This window comes from Cariama cristata, unplaced genomic scaffold (assembly GCF_000690535.1).
Source record: "Cariama cristata isolate BGI_N322 unplaced genomic scaffold, ASM69053v1 scaffold31270, whole genome shotgun sequence".
NCBI lineage: Eukaryota > Metazoa > Chordata > Aves > Cariamiformes > Cariamidae > Cariama > Cariama cristata.
Window position 1 is genome coordinate 507 of NW_009594630.1, and position 23,384 is coordinate 23,890.

The window sequence follows — 23,384 nt, forward strand, 5'->3', positions numbered from 1 at the left end:
TGTTATCCCAGACGTAAAGTGTGTGGGGAGCTGAGTGAGCCTCGCCGCTTCCTCAACTGCACTGATTTAAGGGACGTACCTGGATGCGCTACCTGAAGTGTTTTAGATGGCTGTGAGATGTAGTTGCAGGGCACAAAGGTGGGAGATACGTCTTTAGATCATCTTAAGTGGTCAAAACAGATGCATTTTATTCTTTTCCTCCTTTTTCATTTCCTTGTGCCTCTCACATCTTTGTTTTTTCAGCCCTCTGGACAATCCTGTGCTCCTGCCTGGGTATTGCCAGTAAATCTGGGCTCCGTGGTGTGCAGGCGCTCTCCCCGGGAACGGCTGGCTTTGGGCAGAATTATCGTCCTTTTTGACAACTGGCAGATGTGAAAACAAGTGGTGGTAGGCTGTGGTTACCTCACTTAGTGCCTACAGGTTTTTGGTGGACTGAGGTGATTTATTTATATTCCTGATCAGCTTTAGGATGTTTTTTTTGCCTTGTTTTAGGCCAGCAGCCTTGATTTCTCTGAATAGGCTGCATTTCAATAAACTTGGATGGGGATTTTAGTGAGGTCTGCCCGCCTTGTCTCTTTGTTCTGGATTTAATTCTAAAATTAAGATTTCTTTCCATATTTTTAACTAAGTGAAGGCAGGCTTGTGGTTTACATCGGTGTGTTTACCTGTGTTGATGGGCTTTGGGTGCCAGTGTAATATGCTGTGAGTAATGCAGTTTATGTGGCAAATTACCACCGTCCAGTTATAAATGAACAGGGAAAATATTTTTATTTTCAGGCTCTGGAGATACAGCCAGAATTTTTCGTTCACATGGCAGCAGCAAACTCTACTCCGCCTGGCTCTTTGGATCTAAACCAGCCTGGATTTGCAAAGGAGATCCTGGGAACTAAACTAGAGGTCAAATACCTCTGCTCCGATTGCAAGAATATATTGAGGAGGCCGTTTCAAGCTCAGTGTGGACATCGCTACTGTTCCTATTGTCTGAAGAAAATTATAAGGTAGTTTTTGTGCCTTCACTCTGAAGACAAAATGCTTGAAAAGGCATTTTCAAGTAAAAACGGAGAGAAAAAAGTAAAGTAAAAACGTAGAGAAATAAAGGAGAGAAAGTAAAAAGTCAGAAAGGAGAGAAAAGTCTCATTTTCAGGACCTTCTCAGCGAGGGAACTGTGTTTAATCATTGAGGTTCGGCATCAGGCCTTCTTTAAGGAAACGTGTAATCTCTGACTTGCTTTTATTGTTCTGAGGCTTGCTTCAAAGTTCACTTTTACAGAATCTCCTGGATTGTTTTTGCCATTCAGGTGGCAATCCAGGTGGATCACCTATCTCCTTCAAGTCTTCCTCACAACTACCAAAGGAACTTGCTCCTAAAAGTCTTCGTATGGTTATCATGCCAAAATACGAGAAATTTAAGAACAAGCTGGCTTCCAGGGAAGTTTCCTTGTATTCTGTCTCAGTCTTGCCTTTAAGTGAGGGAAGTTGAATGGAGTGGTTAATCAGGAGAAGAAAAAAAATTAGAATTAGAAATGGGCGTCAAAAATACACATGAGCAAAGGCTTAATGTGGTGTTTTAAAAATAAGAAAATGTTTTCATTTTATAAAGTTACCAGAAATCGCTTTATTGTTAAATCATAAATCGGTCTCTTCTTGTTGTGTTTGATGATTATTTTTCTGTCTGATAGTGCTGGACCTCAAAAGTGTGCCAGCTGTATTCAGGAAGGAATATACGAAGAAGGAATTTCTATTTTGGAAACAAGCTCAGTAAGTAGAAATGCATTTTAAAAAATAAAGCAGCTCACTGAGGTCATTAGTACCACTTGCAGTTTTTGTTTAAAACACAAGTTCTGAGAATCCCTTATTCCTAGGAAACATTTTCTTCAGTAGTGAGAGTTATGATTAATGTGGTGGACTCTCCAGCTTCTAAAATCCAGGTCACGTTAATATAGTGATGGCCTACTTAAACGCTGTAATAACGATGTGTTTGCCATTAGCACACTTCTGAGGATGTGATGTGGCAGCTGGCCTGGGAGGAGTCTTAATAGAATCTTAAGAAAGAATTAAGAGACCTGACCAAAATTGCAACCCCTCAGTAATTTTTGTGGTTTGCTTGTTTTTTTCCATTTTAGGCTTTCCCAGACAACGCAGCTCGTCGGGAGGTGGAAAGTCTGCCTGCTGTCTGTATTAACAGTGGCTGCACTTGGAAGGGGACTATTAAAGAATACGAGGTAAAGATCAAAGCAAGGCTTTTGATGTCTGTGTCCTTTTTCTTTCTTCTGTGTTTGGTGAAGGCTCAGGTGGTTTTCCTAGTCCACTGACAGTGGTAGCGGGAGCTGTCAACTCCCTGGACTTCACTGCAAGCTGGAGAGATATCTTGACTGAGCAAGATTTGTGTGCCCTGTTGAGGGCACAGGCTGAACTGAAACAATTTCAGATTTGCTCGAGATCGCAGGCAGCAAGTGCATCCCTTCCGTGGTGGGAACCACCCACTCTATCTCCAACTCTTTTCCGCTATAAAAGACAAGCAAACTGTCAAGAAACTGTGCTGTGCCATGAAATTGTGGTGAATTTCTCTGCGTTATGTGCACCTAAAACCTACTTCAGACTTATGAGCTTGCGAAAGTGGCCTGGCCACAATCCTATTTCCAGCCATAGCTTCCAGGGCAGTGGCCCTGGGTTTTGGTCACTTGCTGGCCACCCATCGCTCCGAGCTGTTCTGGGCCATGAGCAGTGGTTTTTCCACCCATGCTCTTCTTGAGGAGCCCAGCAGCTTTTTAATCCAGGCCTTAATCATGGCTGTGGGCATTTGGTCTTTAGCACGTATACAGCTAACATCCCTCATGAGAAACGTGTTCTTGCTGAGGATGGCAGTGGACCCCATGCTTCCCTGGGCTTTCCAACAAGTCAACTCTGCTGTGGCAAATTGCGTTGTTAAAATGCGTTGGTGGTTAGTAGTTGAATGTGTATTCACCTGTGAAGCTTTGGTGCTCCTGGAGGACAGTTTTGCCATCCCTCTTGGAATGGAAGAACCACCACATGGAGGGCCTGAGAGAAGAGGATAAATTTTATTTCCCTCTCACACTTGCCTTAGGTAAAGATTGTAGCCCTGTGGTTCATGGAGCATTGGTAGTGACTGAGATGTGTGTCAGGAAGAGGTTCAACCTTGGTCTGTTTAGGGTAACGTTTGGATTCTCTTGGCAATGCTGCTGCAAGGTGGCAGGAAGAAACAACAGCTGTGGATTATGCCTGAGTTTTCTGCCTAGCTTGCAGAGCCTGTTAACAGAGAGATCCTTCTGCACCTCTGCTTCTTTGTCCTGCTGTCTAGAACCTTCTGCTTCTTTGTGCTAAAAGATCAGTCCAAAAGATGAGGGGATGTAGGGTGCTAAATGATTCTTCTGCTGTGAAACCCTCATTCATAGATCTGTCAGTGGTTCATGGTGCGGATGTATGACTGAATAAATGTCGAGTTAAAAGCTTAACACTGATGCAGCGCTGAGAGTTTGGGAGTTGCATTTCAGGGTACAGTGTGTTTTACTCAGGTTCCAGGTTCAAGTTGTGCTGTTGATCCCTGCAGATTCTTTGACTCATGCTTCAATTTCTGCTGGTGACCTGTGACTAGAAGTCCGATGCCCGCTGCAGTGTTCAAAGTGGTGGTTGTAGTAAGTGAGCTCATCTCAGTTAGACTAAACCAAATTATATTTGTCAGCAGCTTCCAGTGCTATTGATTGTGCTGTGACTGATGAGCTCTTCTAAACTTTTTCTCCTCGGTTTAAAAAAAAATCAGAGCTCAGCAAAACTCATCAGCTGCCAAAGGTTCTCCTTGTGTGGTCTTACAAATATTTGAACACAGGCTTGAGTCCAGCCAGAAGTTGCACTAGAAGTTCAAAAGGGCAATGAGCTGTCCTGGAATGAGTCTTGCAAGGCTGCGGGTGTGTGTGTTGCTCTGGGACCTTAAGCACAACTGCTTAACAGCATCTGAACGGATAAGGCTGTGTTTGTTGTTTTGTTTTTTTTTTTTTAACTCTCTGCCTAATCTTCAGAAGATCCTTCAAAAGTCTGCTAAAGCAGACTATGTTTCATAGAGGTGTGGCTCTGGTGTGCTTGAGCTGCAGGTCTGCAGCATTGATCTTGACTGTCATGGTTTTTATTAGTCTTGAGGCAGTCTTGTGCGATGAAAGGGGAAGGGGAATTTCGAGCAGTGCTAGTTTGTTTGTCTTGGGGTTGAGCTTATCTCTCCCGCCTACCACAGATGTCATTCAGTCTAATGGGGGTTAAGATTATTTTGTGCCCTCTCAGGAAAAGTTAATTCTTTCCTGGGAACTGGTGGGAGGAGGCAAGGTCTGGCTCGACTTATCTCTCCTCCCAGCTGCCTCCCAAAGAGCTGTGGCATTTAATCGGGCCTGGCTGTCCTCATGTGGTTGGAGCTAGGAGATGGTATTTGTGGCTGAGGAGGGCTGATGAAAGGAGACGTCAAATGACCGTGTTAGCCCAGAGTCTCTCTTGGTACTGTGGACTGATATTAAACTCTGCCTTACGGGTAGGCTTCTTAATTTAGTGGCACAAAATAGTGTTTGCCTTGTGCAGTATGATTTCATCTGTAGCCAGCAATGTGTGTAATGTCCTGCAGCATCTCAACGCTCCCACTATGGAAAGTCCCTTGCTGTGCTATTTCCGACAGGACATGGAAAGTCCCTAAGAGCGAATTCATTGTTTGCTAATTCAAAAATTGTGTGTTTGTACCGAGAGAGATTTACCTGGCTGCTATCCACTTACAAATCAAGAGATACTGTCACTTCTGGTTTGCTAATTTTATCAGGGCATGAACAAGGGAAAAAATGTTCTGCATTCTGAAAGCTCTAGCTCTTCAACTTCAAAAAAAAAAAAAAAACACCCACCCCAAAAAAAACTAGACAAAAAACCCCCACAAACCTGATTTCAGTTTTGCTTTCTATTCAGGCAGACTAAAATTCAGGTCTCAAAGGGACATAGAAAACTGAAAGAGTGCAATCTGCTTGGACATGACTTGCACTTCTGCTTAAAGCTGTGTGGAGCGTATGAAATATTTAAGTGCTTAGCACATGTCTGGGTTTATAAATGCATTTTTCAGACTTTGTAAATACTTAGTGGCATTTGGATAAAGCAGTTTGTGGTGGGGCTGGAGGGTTTTTCCTTTTAATCAGTAACCTCTTTTCATGTATAGGTTGCCTGATGAGTCTGCCTGAACGTACATACAGAAAAGCAGGCTGTGGGCAGGAGCCTTTAGATTCAGGTGGAAAGTCTAAGGAGGGTTGCAGAATTGAAAACTAGCTTGTTAGACCAAAAGGAAAGACTAAGAAAACATGCTCTGTGATATCCAGGTAGAGGGGGCAGTTTGTGTTTCCCCAGCATGCGAACGTTTCTTTTCTTGCCTTGTATTATCTCCAGTTGCCTATGTCTCTCTTCTGTTTTATCCACATGTCTTAGTTCTTGTATACCTTATATTTATGCTTTTCATACCACCAGCTCCCTTTCTTTGTCCCCATCAGGACTGGGATGGGAGGAGGGGGCTGCAGAGGGGTGTTCATGTGGTCAGCCGTGGCATGTCCATTTGTTACACAGCCAGAGGTTCATCTCAGGGGATATGGAATTATTTGAGACCTAAAGAAATGGAATTGTCTAAGTTTTGGAAGGAGAACTAAGTTTTAAGCTTAATCCTGACAGCAGTATTTAAACTAAGTTGGAAGGGAGGTGTTTCTAGGAAAACAGATGAGCTGAGCTAATGAGGATGGGTGACTGTCATCTGTGGTGATAACCTATCCTAATCCAAACTGGAGGGGATGTGTTTTCCCTGTAGTCAGTTGTCACCATGGTTTTGAAGAGTTCGCTCGAAGCCTGGAAGGCTGTGGAAGATGCAAAACTCAGAACTTAAGTGGTATTACTCCAAAGCCACTGGTGTTGGAGAGTATGTCCACATCCCCTTCTGGGCTATGTAGCTTCCTGGGGCCAGGATGACAAAGTAACTGGGCGGTCCCTTCTTGCCCAGTGTTCCTACTGGGAGGTGCTGGAGAAGGCCTGCTACACCTTGTGTAGAGAAAACTGTGCCTCTTCAAAAATGCTGCTGGGGGCTCTGAGCCAGGGGATCCTCCTGTTTCGTGATACTTCACCTTTTCATGCCCTCCCATTCCAGCTGCACACCAGGAATTCCCTGATAGTTTTTCGTGATGATTTTCAGCTTAGGCTGAAAACTTCATCTTTAGGCTTTTGCACATCACTTAGAACAGAGCTGCTGGTCTTTGAAGCTACTTCACCTGGCTCCTGTTGCCTCCAAAGTGTACTTCTGAGTGTTTTATAGCAGTGTTGTCTGCATGGGATACAGCATTTTAAGCACTGTGGCAAGCATGCTTGATGATGCTGTAGCAGGGCGACCAGCCTTCTTTTTAAAATCCAGTTCAGCATTTATTGTCTTTTTCTGAAGGTTTTGGCGCCAGGTTATGGCATGGTGTTGAAGTGCAGTTTGCAGCTAGCTCCAGCTTGATCAGCAGTTTTCTCCAGGACCAGATCGCTTTCTTGAGGAAGAATCCCTGACTTTGCACATACAGGTGACTAAAAGGACATCCTGCTTTGGAAAAAGGGATCTGACACACCTTTACTGTCCAGAGCTGAAGCTGAGGTCCACAAACAAAACCCAGTCTCCCTTACAGTCCCTGAAGTAGAGTTTATGTAGCTGGCTGTCCAGGCATGAGGCAGTTTCCCGTCCAAGCCCGTGATGGGAGGTAAGCCATTGGGAGTGCCAGAGAGCATGCGTGGGAGGGCGTTGGAAAGCCCCAGCTGTAGAGGGTCTACTCTTACCTTCTGAAAACAGCTCAGCCTTCTTGTGGTGGCCCACCTAATTAACAATTTTGGCATCTGCCCCTTGGAAAACAAAAAGCTGTTAAGTTGAGAGCTTTGAAGCTGAGGTGAGTGCTGTGTGTGCCTTCTAAGCTGTGAGGATACCCCTCAGTGTGAACGCAGCTTTGGGGGTCGTGGGGCAGCACTTTATGCCCAGGGAGATGTTCCTTATGCTCCAGGTGTCTGGCAGGAGCCAAAGCCATGATCACACACACACCCTTGGGCACTTCCAACTCTTCAGACAGCCTAGAGAAATCGGATTTGAAATCAAACCACTCACTGCAGGCTCAACTTCTCCAGCACATGAAAGACACCTGTCCCAGTTGTGGTATTTATCTGATCTCCCCTTTTCTGGGTGCCAGTGGTGTTCTCAGCCTCATGCTGTAACAGCCCTTCGGTTCACAGCCTGCACTTCCATGCTGCCTGCGAGGCAGAGAAGTCGACCTTGCCCCTACTCACTATCTACAGCTCGCAGAGCTTTGCCGGTATCAACACCACACTTTCTAATGTGAAGGTCAGGCAGCCCTCTGAAAGGCTTGGTCCTGAGGCTGTCCCTTTTAATCTGAGCAATTAAGGTGAAGCTTTGCATGCTGGTGAAAGTAGCGCTAGAAGGGAGGGAGATCTCTCCAGGAGTGTTGTCCTGGGACCTGGTCGGCATGGGCAGTGTTTTCGACGTGCTTAGAGTACAACCATCAGCACCGCAGCATCTCCTGCGGCTAACGACAGCGTTCGGCTGTCAGAAATAACTATGGGAGGTGAATTCAAATCATTGCTACAAACGTGCTGGCGCCTGGCATCGTTAGTGTGATGATATGGTTGAGGTCCGCTCCCCAGTGGCAGGTTGTTCTTGAGCAGTGACCTCATTAGATGCGAACAGCACATCTTGGGCATTTTTCACACAACTGTGACTGTAACTGTTAATTGTAGCCTAGAAGACCTGTGGAGGTACCTCTGATCAGACATTCCCAATTGCTTTCAGCCTCCCTTATGTGTCAGCCAGCTGTTTACAGACACTTAATTTCCTTGGCAAGCGAATTTAGTCTTTTTGGTTTTGCAAAGGAGCTGGCCGCATCCGAGGTGAGGGGACAGTGGTGTGCGGGCTCCAGCTGGCTGTGGGGCCAGGTCATGTTCAAACTCAGGCTTATCTAAAATGCTCTTAGAGGTCCAGCCCCGCTCTGTTCCAGACTGGAGTCTCTCTAGGAAAATCATTCCTCTGAGATGATGGAGGCATTTGGAAGAAGCATCCTGGAGTGTGCCACTACCTCATACTTGTGTAGTTCAAAGCAACCAGGGAAAGGCAGAGTCTGTTTTAGGAAATGGTAGAAAACCTGCTGCTGCTTTCAAATGCTTCTTGTACCTTCAGCCTTCTTCAAAACCTGCTCTTGCTTTCACATCTGTCTTCAATGCATGAAATGCTGCCTTGATATCCCTCTACCAATAAACCCCAAATTAAATGTCTGTCTAATCAGCCCTAAAATCTGATGAACAAATCCATTGAATGCTGAAAGCAGAAGTTTCTGTACTGGTTCTGAAAAGAGGTGGGAGTGAGGCCCCTGGCAACCCCGACAAATCTGCCAATTTTTATTCTCAACTCAGATGGGTGCCGTGGAGTTGGACAGCAGAGTAGAGGTGATGCTGGTTTCCTGTGCCATCGCTGCCATATGTGTGCCCAGCTAAAGCAACAAGCAGTTACTGGTGGGACCTTAATCTTTGTTTTTGACGCTTTCTTTGAGGTTTAATTATTTGTGATGCCAAGGGAACTTGCTTGGATCTCTCTCGCCAGCATGTCCCAGCAAAAGGAGCAGTTTCTGTCTGGCACAAGCTGATGTGACAGTCTCAGAAAGCTCCTGTTCCTGGTTGGCGCTGTGAATTACAGACTGGGTTCCTGCTTTTCAGCTTTGTGTTGCTAGGCTCCGTGCAGTAGCATAAGGCCATGTGCGTGGTCACCATGTACAAGAACTACCTGTGTGGTAGCCCAGCCCACCTGTGTGGGGAAAGGTTTGAGCAGACCTGGCTTAAAACCAGCCTTAGGACTCCCTTGATGAGGAGGAGATGAAGCAGGGAAGGTCATGTTGACTTTAGAGGAGCAGGACATCCCAAAGTACCTGTGTTGTGTTGCACATTCCCGTCTCGGAGGCTCTGGAGCCCCTGGGGACCTGGCAGAGGTGCTTGAATCAACTCATGCTTCTTGGCACAAGGGATTCAGGCTCCCTCAAAACCTAGGCAGGTGTCTCCTTTACACTCAAGACCTATTCTCAGTGTTTTCTCTACAATTCTGTGGGCCTACCCTTTTTCTTGAGCCAGGCTAAGATACCAAAGAAGCCCCATGCCAGCCAGGGCTGAAGACTGCCAAAGCCCTGACAATGCTCCAGTGTGCCCTGTGCCATCTCAGCTGGCTTTCCTCTTAATTTTCCCTCCTTTTTGTTGCTCCTTTCCTACTGCCAAGCCTTTCAGCTTTGTCGATGCTTACGGTTGCTGTTGCCATGCGATAACTTTCTGGCAGGGCTCTGGCAGAAGCATCTCACAGCAGCTATTTCAAAGGTTGCTTTTCTCAGCCACCTGCCTTGCCTCTTAGCTGGAGGGGGAACGTTGTGTCACACTGATGGATTGCTCAATGCGGTTGCAAGACCTCCATAAAAACGGACTTGTGTTGATATGGCAGGTTATGAGCAGGGCAGCTGGGGAGCAGGTGCAGCTCCTGCTCTAGCACCGTGATATGAAGATAGTAATTTTCAGCAGGAGCCTCTTCTGTAGTTCAAGTGAAGTTTAGCAAAGCCCGGAGAGGGAAAACAGCAATCGAATTAAACTGCAGTTTTCCCTTTTGTCTTACTTACACAGGCACAGCTGAGCCACTCATCCTGGTGTTCCTTAGGAAATGATCATTGCGTTGTCCAGGGATCAGCTGCTGTTATTAAAACCTGCTTTTTCCCTGTGTGTGCCTGCGCTTTTCTGCACAGCTGCATTGAAACGTGCTGCCCTTGCTGTCACAGAGCTGCTGTGAAGGGAACTGCCTGTTCTTGCCAGTTGAGTGCTAGGGGTGTAAGGGCATGATCCCAGGAGTGCCTTGAAAGAAACCTCAACTGCAAATAACTGCAAATCACTTTTCTGCTTTCCTAATACTGAGATAGGAAAGTTACGGCATGTGCCCAGGCAGCTCTGTTCACTGGTAGGCCTACAGGCAAGGAGAGGAGGGCTCAGCACCTCCATTGCTGCCCGTTAGTGCTGCTTCGGAGAGGAGGACGGGGTAGGTGCCGGAGGACTGAGCGGCTGCAGTGGTAACCCACAAGTGCCTGTGCCCTGAGCAAGTGCTCGTAGGCTGCCCTGGTCCTTCTGAAAGTGGTGGTTGTGTCTGTTTTTTCTTAATCTTTCAGGTGGGCTCCCAGAGAATTGCCTGTTCTGATGATGGTGTGTGATGTACAGGCTGCTGCTGGGTTGTCTCACTGTTTATTTTTACGTAGCCAAATTGATGTGCGGATCAATTGGCAGTTTTGGTTTTAATTGAGTGGGAAGAGCAAGGTGTTGCTGTGCAGGCTGTTAACTCTGCCCAGTTTGATTCTCCTACTCCTGCGGTTGGATGCTGCAGGCTGGTGTGTGCCTCGGTTTACAGCTGGTGGGTGAGAAGTCAATGCTGAGGTAACTGGAGAGTAGCCCTGAAGGTCAGAGCCAGACTGTTGTCTTTCAGCTCCACTTTAATTCTCCTATTGCCGTCCCCTCTCTCCAACTCCCATCTGACTTGATTTCTATGACAGGTTCGCTCTGGGAGGGTGACTCTGCTCTCACCTAGCCCCATTCACAGTGATGGCTTTCCAAAGCTGCTGAAAATGTTCCCAGCAAATGCTTGAATGTCAGAGATGCTCGTCCCTGCTTCAGAAGCTCACAGATGTGTGTTTGGGAAAGGAGTAAACAGGAGGATTGCCCCATTCCTAGCAGAGCGGAGCACAGCACATCAGGCTCGAATGCCAACCCCTGCTCTTCAGCTCCTGGGTGGGGTGGATTTCTTCCAGCAGTGATACCATCCATCTCTGTTTAGACACCTGCATAGAGAGAGAAGGAACAGGGGATTCCAGAAGAGCCCGAAACCATTGATACAAACAAGTTTGTCTAGAGGTTTGGATCTGTGCTGGCTAAAGCTAATGCTTCTGGATGTCTTAAACAATTTACATACGGACCAGTTGCACTTTCAGCTTAACTGCGTGGGGCTGTTTTCCCTTCTCATGCTGCAAACTGGGCACGCTTCGCAGGGCTGCCTGTGTCTTGGGTGTTATATCGTGGTGTAGCGTGGAGTCAGGATGGAAGATAAGTGCTGGGAGGTGGGGAGTGCAGAGAGGGTGGTATTTTCATGCCTGGCACGTTGGCATGGGAGAATATAAGTTTTAAATACTCCTTTTTAAAATAGTTATTTCTACAGTGACGTTTCCTTCCTTCAGCCAGACTGTCTGTTCTTACGCCAGCGTTTTGTGGGTCGTGGGGAAGATGCTATCTGGTGTTTCTGGAAGATGAGAGCAGTAGGTGGGTAAAAGAAAGGATTCAGCCCTTCTGAGCGAGTGGGATGAAGGAAGGCACACTCTGCCTCCTCCACCTCCTCTGCCCGCAGCAGCGTCTGTTCAGGCAGCACTGCCGAGCCGAACCACACAGGCTGGCCGGTTACTTTTCCAGGGACAACGCAGTGAAGCTTTGAGTCTGATTACTTGTTTAAAGTATAAAAAGGAGAGAGTAAGAAAGAAGCCAAAGCTGAGCCACTAAGGGGTTTCACTTTCCAGTTTCTGATGTGGTAACAGTAAGTTTGTGCGTGTTTCCCTCCTGCCCCCCAAGACAGTAACTTGTGTTAAAGAATAAATGGGACCAAGTTGTCAAAGCATCTGGTTTCAGATGACTTCTTTATAATGCTTCTAGGTTATGGTTTTTTTCCTGTTACTACCATGGCAGGATACTTCAGTGCATTTACTTTTTAATCTGAATTTTGAACTGCGTGTTCATGACGTTTACAATGCATTGTTTCAGCTGGCTGGTGTGTAAAGAGAGGGTTTAAGCAGTGTGGAAATAACACAGAAAGCAGAGGCGTGTTCTAGCGTTCCTAATTTAGCTGGTATCACTGGCCCTAGTATCTGCTGAGGACAGAGTATCACATTGCCCTGATCATTTGTTCAGCTCCTCTGGCCGCCAAGCACACTGTGGGTGCTCTTGCTGCAAGGCTGGGTGCTTGTGTGCAGGGACTATTAAAGGAAACAGTTTTAAAATAGTTTTCTTTCTAGTTGAAAAATGTTTTTCTGATTCGAATGTGAAGATATTATCAGACAACTCAGCCCAGCATGTGATGAGTAGGTTATGGGTTGATACTTCAACTGACTGATAACCATTGCAGTGGAAAAATTATACAAATTATCTTGCTGAGATAGTGGCTTACTTTGCTGAACCTGCCCAAATGTGTATTTTTCTGGCAGAGCCGTAAATGGACCTTCCTGTTGATTATCTTGTCCATCAAAGCAATAATTTTATTATTTTTTTTAATTATTATAGCAGCTTTTAAATTGAGGCTGAGGCTACATAAGCACCCAAAATTCTGGTAGCCTGGAGGTCGCACAAATGAGTCAGCATGCAGAATTATCAGCATGACCAAGATTTGAGTATAGATTGGTAGAACCCAGCGCTCTTCTGTAATAAAGTATAAAACCACCCCTGTTGAATTGTACTCATCATATAACCTCATTGGAGCTTTTGTTTAGAGGACTAAATATTCTCCTGTGGATTCTTTTACAGGCTCATGATGAAGTCTGCCCGGAATTTCCGCTGACTTGCGAAGGCTGTGGGAAGAAGATTCCAAGGGAGAAGGTATCCATCCGACTGCCGGTGAACCGTGTGTCACGATGGTGTGTGGCATCCTGATGGGCCAACACCGGTGTTCTTGGAGCAGGGAGGAAAACGAAGACCGTTAGAAAGTGGACTGGGGAAAACAATTAAGTGGCAGCCGTTAGTACAGATGTGACCTTTCCATAAGGCTCAAAATACTGGTCGGGTGCGAGCGAATGTGACTCATCGACACATATAGATTTGCATTAGTGCTGCCAACGCCAGCTCCCTTCAAGCGGTGTGTTTGCCATGTTTGGGTGCAGAACCTCCATGGGAAAAGCACGCTCATGGCTTTAAAGGGTACTTATGTCCTATGTAAAGCAACTGTATCAACCACTGCTGCAGCTATGGAAAGGGAGCCCATCTCCAGTTAAATTATTTCTAGTTAAGCATGTAATGAAATCCATGTCTCTAGGGTCTCTGTGCTGCTGGCTCTGGTGGCAAGGCTCAAGAGTCTGAAAATCAAAGTTTCGGGAAACATCTTCAAAAAGCACATTCATCTGAAACCATCCTGCCTGCTCTGAGCAAACATTTTGAGTAGCACTGTTGCAAAAGGCCCTTGTAGTAGGGCGTCGGGGAGGACAGGAGCATCAAAAAGATGAGCAAAGAGTTCTTCTAAATGGGCAGCGTAATGAAGGACTTCGTACTGGGGTTTTGGGCTACAAATCTGCTCATCTGCAGGCTGAAGCTGGAGCCCAGCAGAGACTAGGCTTGTAGGATTTCCATAGGTGATTTATCATTTGTTTAAATATTAACTACCTCTTTTTATCTCTCTCCAAACTTTTGTTGATTAGCTGCAGCCATTGTAACTCTGAGTAACTTGACTCATTAAGCAAGCCAGATGGATCTAGAAGCTTTTTTTAAAAAAGTGGTTTAAAAACAGTTTTAATTGACATCTGTTGTAGCAGATGTAGGTGTTAAATGTGGAATATGGTTGTTGTTCAGAGGAAACTACTGATGTCTGATGATGAGAGGTATATCAAAAACAAGATAATAATGTGCCAGTGCTGGTTAGCATTAATCATGCACTGTGTGGGAACCCAAACGAGTCATCTTGGCGGCTGGGGGATTAGTGGCACTTCTCTGGAGAAATATCCGCCATTGGCCTCAGTTCTTCCCGGCAGCTGCCAGACGAGGGGGCGAAGGTGTGGCATCCTTCGGCAGCCCAGGGAGGGGATGCTGGACCCAAGAGAGCATCTTCCCTTCCCTCACGCAGGTGGACCTGCAGTCATTGCTATAAATACTCAGGCAGGACCACTGGAAAGCTTTTTGTTCTCGGATTTATAATGCTTAGCTGAAAGCAAAAATACCGAGCCATGGCACATCCCAACCAGGGTTACGTGAAGTGCACAAAATTAAATATCTCTCTGTTTCATAGGGTTGTTCCTTATGCCTCCCCTTCCTCTGCCCTCAGTGAAGCTTGTTGCTCAGCATCCATTGCATGTACCTGTGCTGGTTGCTTTTTCTTTCTTGCATATGCAGGTGAGAAGTGAGACCTCCTAGTCACCAAGAGAAAGAGAAATAAAACTTCCTTCCAGGTGTCAGTGCTATATTTGTGTTACAGTGGAAGTCATGGTAGGCAGTGTCCAGGTTTAATCGTGCACTTTGGCAGCTAGTGATTAACGATGGTTTGGGCATTCTTGAGATCGTCCTCCATTTCCTAGCTGTCAGCGAGATGGAAAGGGAGCTACTGGGGACACATAAGATCTAACATTACCTGCCTTCCTTTCTAGTTTCGGGACCATGTGAAGAGTTGTGGCAGATCTAAAGTGCCTTGCAGATTTGAGGTTGTCGGATGTGCTGAGGTGGTAAGGGCTCGTCTATTGATGTTTATCTTGAGACTTGGTTTTGGTTCCAGTATTAGACTTAACCTGCAAACTGCTGTTGCCCAAACTGTTACAGATGTTTGCCTTCAGATATTTGAAAAAAGTGGTGTTTCAAACTCTTTGCAAATGGAGCTTCATGTCATCCACTATCCAGAATTTGGGTATCCAGAGAATGAACTTAACGTGGAAGGAAACCTCCTCCTTGAGGAACACCCTGAGTGCTTTGAGACTCTGGTGCTTATGCTGCTTTCAGCTGTAAGCACAGAACTGGGGCCAGGCCATATTTCTCCATGTGACTTAGTTTTCCCAGCTCCTGCTGGTGATGTTCATCTAAATAGCTCCTCAAGGAGGGTTATGTGAGGCTTTGTCCTTTGGCGCTGTTAAGTAGATCTGACAGAGCCTTGTTGGGAACTAATGGAGGAAGACAGACTAGAACAGTGTGTACAGCTGGGGAAACGTTAAGCATCCATCGTTGTACATGATTTGCAGTATTTCTAAAACAAAACCACCCCCCTACCCCCAAAACAGGGTTTTTAACTATCTATCTTTGTTTTTTCCACTTTATAATTTAAAGCTAACGTTGTGACCTCAAGAGGAGGAATTTGTTCTGTGGATGGTGACAGTGTAGATTGAGCTTGCTGAATGAGGGATGTATTTCTCTTCATGTAGGTGGAAAATGAAAAGCTACTAGAACATGAAAGCAAATGTTTGACGGAGCATCTCTACATGCTACTGAGTTTTGTGCTCAGCCTCAAGGCTGGGTCTGGAGACCTAAAGCCCCTTCCTACCCTTTCCTCATCGCAAAACAACTCCCCGCTACTGGCAGCAAACTCTCTGTGCTCGGAGTCGGAGCTTTCCAGGTCCCTGGAGCTCTTGGAAAGATGTGAGGCCCTTGAGAGGAAAACGGTGACCTTTGAGAACATTGTCTGTGTGCGCAATCGTGAGTTGAAAAGAGTGTCTCTAACAGCCGAAGCCTACAGTCGGCAACATCGACTAGATCAGGAGAAAATTGAAACACTGAGTAACAAGGTGTGTAACCACTGGCTTGGGCTTTTCAGCACTCTGAGCAGAGACTTTTTTCAGTTTCTTTTCCATGTTACTAGCTAGCAAAGCCTCACCACCTAGCCCTGAAATTCCACAACTCTGAAGGCAGAACTAAAATATCATTTGTGCCTGTGCCCAACTCTCAAAAGCTTCCTGGAAAAGATGGGAATTAAACTGACATCTGTTAGTAATCAAGTTATGCAGACACCAAGATGTTGTTCTTAGGTGAAGTTTTCCAACGAGAGACAGAGCACCTAGCATTTCACGGGATCTCTCTGAGTCCGTGGGGTTGTTCACCTTCCAGACTTTTCAAAAAGAGTGTAATCATCGATGCTATGCTACAGCGTTATGCCACGCACAATCTGGAGGTGTGAAGAAGCTGCCCCTCACCACTATGCTCCAGCACATTCCCTGCTGAGCCCTGCCAGCGTGTCTTGGCAGCTGGGAGTTGTGCAATTTGCAGCGTGCCTGTGCGCTTTTGGCAAGGGAGCTGCCAAAATTGGCATGACCCTATGTTAGCTAGCAGTGATTAACCCTCTGGAGACCTTTGTTGGCTGGGCGTAGGTTCTCTTTCTCAATTGAGTTTTGTCACAATGTTGAGTTGTTGGGGTTTTTTTTCCCCCTGCTGAGTTAGCAGCACACTTCTTGTGCTGCTAACATAATGGAGCTGCTCGTTGGGAGGATTTTTCCATTCACTGTGGGAAAGTTTCCAGCTCAAGCACTGAGTTGTATCAATGTAATTTCTCCAGAATGACAAGTTCAAAAGAAAGCTTCAATGAATTGGCTTACGATGCTAAATTTCTCCCTCCCATGATCCCTGTCATTTCTGAAGAACTTCTCTCACTAAAGAGTCGTCCTGAAGGGGATACTGGTGTCTACTGGTTTTCTTGGGTCTCACAGCAGTACGTGTTTCTAACCAGGCTGCACCGTGTATCCCACTGAGCAGGTCCGGCAGCTGGAAAGAAGCATTGGGCTCAAAGATCTGGCCATGGCTGAGATGGAAGAAAAGATCCGCAACATGGAAGCTTCCACCTACGATGGTGTTTTCATCTGGAAGATAACAGAATTTGCCAGGAAGCGTCAGGAGGCAATAACGGGCCGCTCTCCTGCAATCTTCTCTCCAGGTTATTGCCCCCAAATTTGCAAAAGCCTTTTGTGTCTCAGCTGGGTGTGGGATTTGTTGTGGTGTCTTTAGCAGGAGAGATGCTTGCCATTCAGATGTACTTCTGTTCTGTCCCCCTTTCCCTGTGGAGCCTGAACCACTTTTTTTTTTTTTAGCATTGGGCTAACTGCTGATGAAAGAGGTGCTTTTTTGATTGCAGATGACCTCTACTATGAGAAATTAAGAAGAATGCAACCCTCTTATCTCTGCAATAGCCCTGCATAACCCTTTAGTTAGAATTAAAATACTCGGAGACCATAAAACCAGCAATAAAATGGTTAAGGAAGGGAGGAAATATATATTAGAGTCCCAGAAATATATTTTAGTGCCTAAGGCACGATGGTGCAAGAGACAATGTCTAAATAAAGCCCAAACCATACCTTAAGGAAATGCTTGAATATCTGTTAGAGGATATCCTCGCAGAACTGCCCCAGCCCAGCATTGTTCCTCCTGTTCTTAAAAAAGAAAATCTCGGACAGTGAGCCAGTAGGTTGTGATCCAGCTTGTTTGCTGATGAAAGCACTTTCCAGGCTTGCAGCTGTAAGATGAAACCATCGCTTCACACAATTTCATTGCTCGGTGGGGAGATCCCCTTGCAACAAAAGGTTGAGGAGGGGAGTTTGTGTTTGCCTAGGCAGGAATCACTTAGATCTAAGTGTGCTGGAGAGTTTTTTTCAGAATGCCCAGAGCTGCATGGAAACCTAGAGCACGTACCTTACATCTGCTTCCTGGTGCTGTGAAAAAGCAGACTGTGGCTGGGCCACAAGATAAAAGCAATTGAATTTTTAAAACTACTTTAAAATCTATTTTCTGGCTGAAGGCTGTTCAGAGTCCTTTTTCTCTTGAAAAGAAAAAAAGATTCCCCTTCTTGAGGGGAACTAAACTTCTACTGAAACTCTGCACATTCAATTAGCATTTCCTTTTAAAAGTCAACAACAGCAGTGGAAAACCCCTACTCTCCGTCCCCTTTGGGAAGGGCAGCACTTCCTTCCTTTTCCAAAAGCCAACAAATCTACTTCAAATCTGTTGTGTTTGACTTAGAAAGAGGACCTTAATTCTTGCATCCTGTCCATCTCCTGCACCGTGCTCAAGAGCTGCTTGACCTGAACATCTCCAGAGGCTGTGGTTTGGAGAGAGATGCTGGACAGAGCTGACTGTTGTCCTCTGGCCACAGGCATCCTGGCTCACTGTGCCCCAGCTTGGGGGCTCCTCAGATCCCTCCATGAGCTGATGCCACCTGGGGCAAAAAAAAGGTGGTTTTCTAGGTTGGAGAATCAAGTCAGCTGTTGGAGGGATATATCAGAATCAGTGCAAGGGAGGGAAAGGGGTGAAACCTCTCTGAATGCAAGAGGCTTTGTATGTCCAGACATTTGATCGGCTGTGCTCTGAACGCACAGTTCCTCCCAGAACCATAGCTCTTGGTTACTTGTGCTTCCTCCTGCACGCTGCTTGCTGTCTGGTCCCCTAGCAGTGGTGGAAGGCCAGGAAAATTAGGGCTCAGGGGCTTTTATAAAATGTTTCATCAAAGGAAAAACTACTTTGCGGGCCACCAGACTGTGTTTTGTGTTGCTGGTTGGTCTCTGCAATCGGCTTGTGAAAATCTTAGCTAGAGGGATTGGAAGGTGAAGGCTGTCTCTGCCGAACACTGGGACTGCTGCTGGAAAAGGCAGGACTTTTGAAGGTTTTTTTGTCTTGCAAGTGCAAAGTACAAAGACTTGTTTCCTACAGAATTTGCTTATGTCATTTAGATGAGAGATCCTCGTTCCTGATGCTGCCTTAGCTGAGAAAATAAGGCTGAGAATGAAATGTTTCTTGTGGAGGTGGTGTTGTTTTTTTTTATCTTAGAAAGTAAAGCAAATAGACTAGTGCTGTTCAGTCTGGGAAGGAGACAGCTGGGAGGGGAGAGGTCTAAGTCACGAATGGGATGAAAAAGGGAAGTGAGTATAATTGTTTTGTAAAGGCGAGGAAATACCAAGTGAAATCAGTGTTAAAACAAACCTTTGTTTTAAAAAAGTAGCGTTACCACTCACCTGCATTATGAGGACACAACGATTGCCACAGGATTTTGCAAAGGGCAAAATCATAAGAGTTCAAAAAGGCAAATCCACACAAGAAAGGTTCTTCAGGGACATGAACTGGGACAGTCTGAAGCAAAGCTCCTGCTGGCAACCCACCCGCTGCTGGCTGTCAGATGCCAGGGAGCAGCTCTCTGGGCTCTTGCTTCTCTTCTGATGCGCTTTGCCTTTCCCCGGGCCGGTGAGAAGGAGGATGCCTGGTTCACTGCTTTGAGCTGGCAGCGTGGTGCACAAGGTGTTTAGCACTCTTGGCTGCCTGGTTCCTTTTCCTGGGTACTCTCAGTGCTCTGGGGCCATCCTTCCTCCTTCCCCACCTGGTTTTACATTCACAGGGTTACAGGAGTGCTGAGAAGCCCCAGGTGGGCAGTGAGGATGTGCTGCTTGGGCTAGCAGAGACCTGAAAGCCTTTGGGTAAAGCAGGTGGAGAGGAAGCACTAGAGGAAACAAGTTGGGGAGTGCCAGGAGGGAAGTGGTGACAGAGCCCTGATCTCTTGCTTCTCACCCTGTGGAAGTGCACAGTATCTCTGCTAGCGCTAGTCTGCCTGTTCATAAAAGCACACAGAGTCCCGGAGTAAAATACTGTCTCCGATCTCCTGCCCAGTACCCTGAGGCTGCTGGGCCTTGCCGGACCTGAGGCACATAGCTCTATGCCACTGTGAGAGGGCAGTTTGTCGCAGGTCCCCTTCTGAGGTGTTTCTGTGCCCCTACATGGGTCTGGTATTGCAACATGGGCATTCCCAGAATTGCTGGAGAAGGAGAGAGCCTGTTATGCAGCTTTGCCGAGCGGCTGGCATCCTAAGGGGAGAGCAGAGCTCCCTTGCTTGAACTTGTGCCCCCATCAGAGGCAGCCAGCTTAGAAAGAGGGTGCAGTGAGTACTCAGTCAGGGTTTTTTTGGGGGGTGGTTTTGTTCCTTCTCGTCAGCGTTATTGCCATGAACTGCAACTCCTTTAGCGTTCACATGTGGCGCAACTGGTGGGTCTGTGGGGGGATGCAGTGGGAAGCACCCAGCTCCTGGGCAGAGCTCCAGTTTTGGGCTCTGCCTGGGGTGCTTGTGCCTGGGGCTGGGGGGGGTGGGCGGACGGACGGAGAGCCCGAGGGGTGGCAGGGACCCTGCTCTGTGCCTCTTGGCTGAACCAGGGGCCTCTGACTGCCTGACCTTGGGCTGTCTCCCAGCCAGTCTAAGATGGCATCTGAGTGTTGTTTGTACCCAGTGGCTTTCCAGAACACCTTGATGGTGCGAGTATTTTAAGACCCAAACCTGGCTTCTTCCAGGATCCAAACTTTAGAGTCCTCAGAGTTCAAAGGAACCTGTTGGTACTTTTGCTGGGTTTGATGCTCACTGTGTCCATTTTGCGACTCTTTGATAGCTTTCTACACGAGCAAGTATGGCTACAAGATGTGTCTGCGCGTTTATCTGAATGGGGATGGCACCGGGCGTGGGACCCACCTGTCTCTGTTCTTTGTGGTGATGAAAGGACCCAACGACGCACTGCTGCGGTGGCCCTTCAACCAGAAGGTGGGTTTGGGACAAACAACGTGCCTAGCAATGTGCCTCTCTAGTTTTGCACCCACTTGAGCTTCTAGATGTTGTTGGTCTGGCCTACTTAGCAAGCAGAAGAAGAAGGAAGGCCTTTGATACGTCGTCCGCCCTGGGGATTCCCCAGTCGTGCTGAAAGCACCGAGTGTGCTACAGGGCAGGAATACAAAACAGCCAAGGCTGCAGAAAGAGAGCAGCAGCGTGTTTGGAAAGTGAGCGGAGCCCCTGCATGAATTCAGGACAAGGGAAGGTTGTCGTGGTCTCAGTGCTTGGGGTGCAGCTGATGCTTACTTGGTGTCAAAAGCTCAGACTGCAGTTCCTAGACATTGCAGGTTTGCAATGACATTGCAGGGCTGAGTGGACGAAGTACTGATGCAGAGAGAGGGGCTGCCTTCTTTCACGGGGGGACAGCAACTCTGCGACTTAATGAAATACCTATGTGGGTTATTGGTGTTGGGAGTGAACTCCACGCCGGCCTGTTGTAGGTTTTCAGAGTCAGTCTGACAGCCCTGTGGTACCGCACAGAAGTTTCCAGTGACAGAGCAGGATGTGGGATGGTTTCTGCAGAATGTCACTGAGATGGTGTTCTCCGCTGACCCTGCTTAGGCATTTCTCAGATTTGTAGGCACGTGATGTGGCTATGGTTGCATTGGTACTTGCACATTTCACAGGCTTCAAGTGAGCAGTCACTGGGTTGGGTTTCTACGTGCTTTTTATTCAGCTGCTCTTGTATATTTTTCACATTTCCCCACAGGTAACCCTGATGCTTCTGGATCAGAACAACCGGGAACACATCATCGATGCCTTCCGACCCGACGTGACATCCTCCTCGTTCCAGCGACCCATTACGGAAATGAACATTGCCAGCGGCTGCCCGCTGTTCTGCCCCGTCTCGGTGATGGAAACCAAGAACTCCTACGTGCGTGATGATGCCATCTTTATTAAAGCCATCGTTGATCTCACGGGCCTCTAACCCTCCTCACCTCCGGGAGCAGTGAACGCAGAGCCAGCCCCGAGTGGGGCATCCCCCTCTTGTGCTGCACTTCAGGCAGGTCTCGGAGTGAGGAGGGGGGCAAAAAGCAGAAGGGGAAAAGCCCTTCCCAAAAAGGGACCTTCGCTCTGAGTGGAAACGAGGTGTCTGATGGGAACCTTCTTCCCTGGTGCCAGAGAGACCTTCCCTGAGAAGAGGTTTGGGTGGATGTTCACAGTCTTGTGGGGTACAAGAAGATCTCCTGCAGGGACTTGGGTGTCTGAACTGTTGCTGTCTGGGCTCCCAGTGGAAACCAGTGCAGCTCTTGCTCTACCAGTTTAGTGCACATCCTCAGTGCTCTGTAGTAAAACAAGAGTTTGGCCTGCCCAAGCACCACCTCGTGTGGATGTTTGGCTCAGCTGTCTAGGATTTTCTTCACAGATCTCTGTGTTCCTGGCAGTTCTGTGTGCCACAGGGGTGCCGTTGCTCTGTGCTGCTGGCTGGTCTGTGCCTTGGTGGACGGGAAGGGTGCGTGGCAGAGTTGGCGCAAGCTGGGTGAGAGATGTGCGAACTGTTTTGCTGCTGGTTTTGATGCCATCAGTGTCTTCAGAGAGGGGTGCTAGGCTGAGCTGCATGGCAGATGGGGGAGCGGTACCCCGAGTCTGACCCTCGCTGTGTGTTTGATGGGTGGTTGGTGCTTTAAGCAGTGTGCTGGGGGCGTGGGGTGGGGCAGGCAGTGCCCGCTGCCTGAGAGGGACCGTGGGACAGCACCAAGGATGGCCGTAGTGAAAGAGGAGTGAATCTGCCCTGAAGACTGCCCGTCTTGTCCTGGGAGAGGAGGGTGGCGCAGGGCTCGGTGCAGAACGTCAGCCCCCTGAACACTGAGAGCCCCAGGTGGGTTTTTAGCCAGACGCTGCCATTCTCTGCCTGCCTGCACCTGAGCAGCAGTGGACACGATGGTGACAGTGCTGGAAGCTGGCTGTCCTCACACATGCCTGCTCCTCAGCTGGCTTTCATCCCCATCACGGGGCAGCTGCAGCCGCGCAGGCTCACCAGCCTTCCCAGGGCCCTCTGCAGCTGCCGAGCATATGAGCTCTGACGGCTGCGGCACTGATGGATGTGGCGTGTCTCTTCGTTGCCTGTGTGATGGGTGGCTGCTGGCCGGCCCCTGCCCTCCCCCAGGGCCTGCCATGCCCATCAGTGACAGCTTTCTCCTGTTTTTCCCTCGGCGGTCAGAACAGTGTGCCTGCTGGTTCCCAGTCATTGCACACTGCTTGGCCCCTCAAGGAGCCTGCAGCCACCTGCGTAGGACCTGGGGTGGCTGGAGAAGTCCCCAAGTGAAGTTTGCTGTCCTCTTTCTGTCCCTGAGCTCCTGATGCCACTCTGTTCTGGGCTGCAAGTGTTCAGCACCTGTGAGAAAGTCTCTGTATTTATGGAGAGGAAACTGCTGCCACATCCCGGGGTGGTGGCTGGCCGGTCCCTCTGGAGTTGTTTTGTTGCAGCCATGAGTAACCGGACGGGCAGGGAGCCAGGCTGGACTCTTGATGCTTTGCTGCCTTCTCTGCCTGTGCTTCCCGCACCTGTGTCAGCATCCGAATGTGCCCCGGGAGAGGTTTTGTTGGTCCCAGGAGCCGGCTGCTGACCCCTACCTTGCAATACTAGTCCAGGACCCTGTGCTACTCCGGCCGGGAGGGTGGGCACCCTCTTCTTGCTCATGGCCACCATGGATCACTCTCGGCAAGGAGTGGTGGCTGCTGTCAGCAGGCCCAGGGGATGCAAGGCTGCGGTGGAGGAAGGCCCAAAGCCTGCTCCTGCGGCGGTTCAGGGTGTCCCTGCTGCTGCTGGGGGAGCTTGGGGGGTTCCTGGTGCCTGATGTCCTTCTCCAGGCTCGTGGGTAGCTGGGCTGGACCCTGACCTGAGCTGAACCTCCTGCACCCAAGGGTGCTGTGCTGGCCAGGGGGCTCTCTCTGCCTGTGGATGGGTGCTGAGACAAACCTTTGAGCCCCTTTGAGGTCTCCATGTGGATCTTATGTTGTGTGCAAAGGCCATGGCTGGGGGCAAA

General features: G+C 48.0%; 1 protein-coding gene across 1 annotated transcript; it reads left to right on the forward strand.

Annotated features, from left to right (window-relative positions):
* The first annotated feature begins 810 nt into the window (after positions 1-810).
* On the forward strand, positions 811-21,325 carry TRAF2 (TNF receptor-associated factor 2). The gene is made up of 9 exons (XM_009698749.1): positions 811-998; positions 1,679-1,757; positions 2,123-2,221; positions 12,618-12,689; positions 14,441-14,515; positions 15,203-15,562; positions 16,524-16,701; positions 20,183-20,331; positions 21,107-21,325. The coding sequence occupies exons 1-9, from the start codon at positions 811-813 to the stop codon at positions 21,323-21,325; spliced, it is 1,419 nt and encodes a 472-aa protein (XP_009697051.1).
* Positions 21,326-23,384: the final 2,059 nt, after the last annotated feature.